This window comes from Salvia splendens, chromosome 4, assembly GCF_004379255.2.
Source record: "Salvia splendens isolate huo1 chromosome 4, SspV2, whole genome shotgun sequence".
NCBI lineage: Eukaryota > Viridiplantae > Streptophyta > Magnoliopsida > Lamiales > Lamiaceae > Salvia > Salvia splendens.
Window position 1 is genome coordinate 25,215,009 of NC_056035.1, and position 6,128 is coordinate 25,221,136.

The 6,128-nt window shown below is 46.6% G+C and overlaps 1 protein-coding gene across 1 annotated transcript; it reads right to left on the minus strand.

Moving 5' to 3' along the window:
• Positions 1 to 2,254: 2,254 nt before the first annotated feature.
• On the minus strand, positions 2,255 to 5,843 carry LOC121800876. The gene is made up of 7 exons (XM_042200368.1): positions 5,713 to 5,843; positions 5,015 to 5,363; positions 3,865 to 4,909; positions 3,483 to 3,643; positions 3,048 to 3,274; positions 2,617 to 2,996; positions 2,255 to 2,538 (listed from the first exon to the last, which is right to left on the minus strand). Exons 1-7 carry the CDS (start codon positions 5,841 to 5,843, stop codon positions 2,255 to 2,257), a joined length of 2,577 nt encoding a protein of 858 aa, XP_042056302.1.
• Positions 5,844 to 6,128: the final 285 nt, after the last annotated feature.

Genomic DNA, 6,128 nt, shown 5'->3' on the forward strand with positions numbered 1-6,128 from the left:
GAGGTGTGAAGTGCTCGGATATGTTTATGTTCCTACGGGAAAAGATATCAACTAGGATCTCAGGGTGGGCCCATCGACATCTTTCTTTCGGGGGGAGACTCACACTGATCAAGAGCACGCTTGAGGCGGTCCCACTGCATATCTTTCAAGGAATTGAGCCTACGAGTGGAGCCCTCAAGCAGCTGGACCAGCAAATGGCTCGCTTCTTCTGGGGATCGACTAGTGATAAGAAAAGGACACGCTGGATTGGCTGGGACAAAATCTGCCTCCCCACGGTCGAAGGGGGCCTTGGTATCCGTAACCTTAAAGAGGTACTTCGTGCTTTCAATATTAAACTTTGGTAGAGGTTTTGTGAACAGAATTCCTTGTGGGCACAATACATGATGGCCAAATATTGCCACAAAGCATCCCCTCTAAAATCTAGAGCGTCCGGAAGGCATAGCCCGACGTGGAAAAGGTTGCTAAAGGTGCGACATCAAGCTCATCCCCACGTTAGATGGGTGGTGGGACAGGGGAAGATTTATTTCTGGGATGACATTTGGATTGAGGATGTTGCGCTAAGGGAGCTATGCATTGACGACCGGGGCTCCCCCTTGACTATGGTTTCGGATTTCATCCGGGATGGGACATGGGACGAGGCCAAGTTACACATGCTCCAGGACCAAGCCGGCCTCCCTCAACAAGCTATAGCACATATCCTTGATACTCTAATTGTCCTGAGGGAGCCGGACACCCCGCGATGGGTCCTCTCCCGGATGGGCAAATTCTCTTTGGCCACGACATGGGAAACCATTCGGTCACAAAGGCCAATCATCCCGGGGCTTGATGATATTTGGAAAGCCGGACTCACCAAGTCAATTGCAATTTTCAATTGGCGCCTCTTGTTGAATCGGATCCCGGTTGACACAAAACTCCAATGGAGAGGGATTGAGATGGCATCCAAATGCCAATGCTGCCCTATTGGACCGAACGTTGAATCCTTGCAACACCTTTTTATTCAAGGCCGTGGGGCAACTAGCATATGGAGGGAATTTGATGGGTGGTTCGTGGGATCTTCTCCGCCGATCAGAATCAATGATACAATCCCTAAGAGAGTCGACTTGTGGTCACGAAGGACACAACAACAAGATAAGAAACACTTGTGCCATGCCTTGCCATACCTCATCATGTGGTTCATTTGGGCGGAACGAAATAGGAGCCGACATGACCAAGTCCCCTTCAAACCTTACAATGTGATATGGCAAGTGCAAACCTTCATCCGGAATAGTATGGCTATTGGTACCATCAAGCCGAAGCATTGGAGAGGCATGCTCTTGAAGATGAATATCCCAAGCCAAGTCGAGTCGCGAAGGCCAAGACCGCTTGCCATGCAAGTCAAGTGGCACCCCCGGACCAGCCCTGGATAAAGATTAACACGGATGGTGCAAGTTCGTTGGTGACGGGCAAGGCCGGAGGAAGAGGGGTGGTCCGAGAGGATACCGGGAAAGTCCTTGCCGCATTCGCTACCCACTCGACGCTCAATCAGCCCTTGAGGCTGAACTTATGGCCATCCACCACGGCCTCGTCATAGCCTAGGAGTTCAATCGGCCTATTTGGATAGAATTAGACTCTGAACAAGCCATCAAGTTCTTCAATGGTACAACCTGGGGGCCAGTGCATATCTGCCGGACCATGGCGCGCCTCACCATCCTCAAACAAAAATACCACATCCGAGCCACGTTCATCCACCGGGAGGGAAACAAAGCGGTTGATTGGTTAGCCAAGATGGGACTGGACCTTTCAAGCTTCCGTCACATGTCCGAACAAATGATCCCTAGAATGCTCAAAGCCATCATCCGTATGGACGAGATGGGCCTCCCCAACATTCGAGTCCGGAATGAAGATCGCGAGTAAACAAGGGGCCGAGGAGGGACGGTTTGATCATGAGCTCAACGGACGCTGGAGAGTATGGTGGTGTCGCGCTACCCATGGCATGTCCCCCTCTTACTCTTATAGCATAATTGTTCTAGTGGTTCTTTGTAATTATTTTTGGTTTCCCTAGACTTAGATGGTTCGTCCTTCATGTATCCCCTAGAATGTAACATCTTTCGCTTTGCAATATAGGGATGAGGGACCCACGAACCCTCATGTGAAGGTGTTTGATTGAAAAAAAAAACACCAAATTTCGCAGCTGGGAATTTACTTTCTTGATCACACTCTCTGTCTCGAACTTCTTCTCCCAATGCACGCAATCATTTCTTTCCGTCCATATATACTAGAGAATTAGGCAAGGTATGATGGTACAAAGATGATGACCAGAGCGAGCACCCAGCTGCCTCTGCCACCACCTAAACCTCTCTTCCAAATTCTCTCCCACCTCCCCAAACTCCGAAGCATGAGGAAACCATCGTGCAAAGTGAAGCCATATTCTCCTTGCCGCCTTCCCATTAACAAATAAGTGCAGCCTAGATTCCACTTGGGGGTTTTTACAGCATCTACACATGGAAGCAAGGGCAATTCCCGTCCATTGCATTTTTGTATCCACAGGGATTCTATTGGCTAGTAATCGCCAAAGAAAAAAGGAGATAGACAAACCAATACATTTTCCCCAGATTAATTCAAAAATCAGTCGTTTACCTGCTCTGTTCCTCACAAGCTCCCAAGCCGAGGCTGTTGAGAACTCACCATTCCCTGACAGCTTCCATCTACCCCTATCTCTAACTCCAGTGTCAATGGGAATCTGTAAGATCCTCTCAACTACCTCCTCAGGCAGCCCCTCTTCCTCTGACATCATCCAGAGCTTCACTTCATTCCACTGCTCCCCCATCCATAGATCCTTGACCTTCAAAGAAGTACGAACAGGTCTGGCATTAGAAATGCTAGCCAAAGGAAAATTTGTCACACAAGAATCAAACCAAAAACTGATGTTCCCCTCTCCCACCACCCATCTGACATCTTCCTTGCAAAGATCCCCAACCTTAAACAATCTTCTCCACATCGGGCTGAATCGATTTGATCTATAGGTCACCAAGGGAATAGACACCGAGCAATATTTATGCATCATATACCTTGCCCACAGGGAGTCTTGTTCCCTAAACCTCCACCACATTGTGAGACTAAAGGCCTCCACCGAATCTGCCAAGCTACGTATGCCCAAGCCCCCCTCATCTGTAGGAAGACACACTCTTTGCCAATTAATCCAATGAGTCTTTTTCGAAGTATTGCAAGATCCCCATAAAAATCGAGCCATCACTTGCTCAATCTGTTTAAGTGCCCCCTTTGTTGGTTCAAGCACCTGAAAAATATGGATTGGTAGGGCTCCCAGGACATTTCTTATCAGGGTTAGCCGACCTCCAAACGACAGATGCCTGTGACCCCAGCTATGAATGCTTGAGGAAATTTTATCTCTGATAAAAAGGAACATACTTGTTTTTTTTTCAGCCCTTAAAAATTGGGGATCCTAGATAAGTAAAAGGAAGGCTCCCCTGTTAAAACCCACTAACTTCCCTCACATCCCTTGCCCATGCAACATGTTTTTTATCCAAGTAGAAGCAGCTCTTTCCTACATTGACTTTTTGACCAGAAACCTTCATATAATGACTCAAACATTCAGTAAGCAACCGGAGTGAAGAAGTTTTGGCCTGCGAGAAAACCATAATATCATCTGCATACGCCAAATGAGATATTCCCATAGTATATCTTGTCGTGCGATACATCATCTCCTTACGGCCAATGATGAGACGATCAAGCAGCCTTGACAAATAATCCGCTGCTAAGATAAATAATGAGGGTGAAATCGGATCCCCTTGTCTGAGCCCCCGTGACGATTTAAAAAACCAGCCACACTCCCATTTATTAAAATAGAGAACCAACAAGAAGATATACAGTTTCCAATCAGCCTTAACCATTTATCCGAGAACCCCATCTTCCCAAGGACTTTGATCAAGAACGGCCACTGAACGCGATCATAGGCTTTTTCCATATCAAGCTTAAGCACCATGTTCGGGGACGACACACTTTTCCAAATTTCATGGAATAACTCCTTCGCCAAGAGCACATTGTCACTAAGCAATCGCCCCTTAATAAATCTGCTTTGATTTGGAACAGTAAGCAAAGGGAGGAGAAGAGCCAATCTTGAAGTAAGAATCTTAGAGATAATCTTGTTCATTACATTACATAAACTGATAGGCCTAAACTCAGCCCATCTTGTTGGATCCTTCTTCTTTGGAACCAAAACAATTAGGGTTGCCGCAATACCAAGCGGTATATGGGCTCCAGCAAAGAAATTAAGAACAGCCTCAACCACGTCACCCCCAATGATATCCCAGCAACTTTGAAAAAATAAGGCTGAATAACCATCTGGTCCTGCAGCACTCTCTGCATTGATGCTAAAAACCGTCTGCTTTATTACTTCAACCGAAGGTGCCTTCTCCAGCAGTTCCATGTTCACCTGAGGAGGTAGGACTGAGAGAATTTCCAGGTCTGGTTCATCCAGCAGCCCCACATCATCAGTTAGAAGCCCCTTAAAGAATCTTTCTGCTGAGTTTCTGATGTCCATTTCATCTGTGAGCACCTGATCTCCCTCCTCAATCATATGTATCCTTGATTTAGTTCTTTTTTGCTTCACCCAGCCTTGAAAAAACCTTGTATTTCTTTCCCCCTCAGCCACCCATTTCAGAGCCGCCTTCTGACCCCAAAAATCCTCCTCCATTTTAAGTCTTAGGAGGAATTTCACCGTGGCTCTGTTCATTTCTCCTTGCATATCTGGGCTAGGGTTCTGCTCATATCTTTCAGAGGCTTCCTTCCATTTCACCTTTTTTAATCTTTCGAAGATATTGCCAAAGACCACCCGATTCCAGATTTTCAAACTACGCTTTAGCCGGCTCAGTTTGAGCTGCACATTAATCATGCCCTTAGTCCCCGTGTCATCCTTCCAGCACCTTTCCGACTCTTTAAGAAACAAGTGGTGCCGAACCCACATATTTTAAAATTGAAAGGAAGGTTTGATCTGAGGCCCTAGAACTCTACAAGTTACCAAAAGTGGGCAATGGTCAGAAAGGATCCTAGGAAGATTAGTTACTCTAGTTGACTCAAAGATATTCGCCCAGCCTTCCCCAAGGAGCACCCTATCCAGCCTTTCAAAGGTATTTCCGCTTGCCCAAGTGAATTTCAGGCCATCCGCACCCACATCCAACAATTTACAATCACTAATCGCCTTAACAAACTCCATCATTTCTCTGGTCTTCCTACCTTGCCTCTTCATACTACCCTGCCTTTCCTCCTCAGAAACATAAATATTAAAGTCACCTCCTACTAACCAAGGGCAACCATCCAACCTTGCTGCAAGCTCGCGAAGTTTATTCCACATATCCACCCTTCCCTCCCTAGAACATTTAGCATAGGTCACTGAGATAAACAAAGGAGCTGGTATTGTTGGAGTCTTATACCTGCCATGAAACACCTGATCAGAATCATCCCACCCATCCACTTCAATACCCTCCGCAACAAAAATCCAAATCTGTCTATTCCTATTTTTTCCTTTAAACCGCAATCCAAAGATTCTACTAAAACAATCTGGCCTCGGTTGGATAAGTGGTTCAATAATCGCCAAGATGCAAAATCCTATCATCTTTTACTAATCTTTTGATCATATTCTGGGTGTTCGCATTTGCCACACCCCGAGCATTCCAAATCAGAATATTAAGCGACATTAGGAACTATTTCAGACAAGACCCCAGGATCGCCCCCCTCTTCTCCACCAAGTGCTCCTGCTGAGGCATGCTTTCATTCTCCCCATCCTCCTCATCATCCCAATCTTTCTCGTCCTCATACACCTCAGTATCAAAATCTCCATTCGGAAGCATCTTTTGTTAATGTATCTTGGGCTTAGCCTCCTTAGATCGCTTTCCAAAGGAGATGTCCTCTGACTCTAAAGATAGAGAACTCAACACCGAGAATCTGTTCCCAGAAGCATGGCCAGATCCTCCTATATCTGCCATATCCATTTCCCCTCCTGCCTGGTCCCTTACACAGCCTTGACTCCCTTCCTGACGACCAGGCCAAGGGGAGAAGGCCGAGGGTCCAGAAACAACAACCAGACCTGCAGCCCCGACCCTACTTCCTCCCCCTCCATCCCCGAAACCACCACC

What these genes read in the sequence shown, in the direction of transcription:
- LOC121800876 (XM_042200368.1), bottom strand. Translation starts at nt 5,843, where the DNA reads ATGCTTCCGAATGGAGATTTTGATACTGAGGTGTATGAGGACGAGAAA. An exon ending in GTTAAGGCTGATTGGAAACT is followed by an intron (nt 3,644 to 3,864) that starts GTATATCTTCTT and finishes TGGCGTATGCAG; the next exon opens with ATGATATTATGGTTTTCTCG. An exon ending in GCTTGTGAGGAACAGAGCAG is followed by an intron (nt 2,539 to 2,616) that starts GTAAACGACTGA and finishes GGCGATTACTAG; the next exon opens with CCAATAGAATCCCTGTGGAT.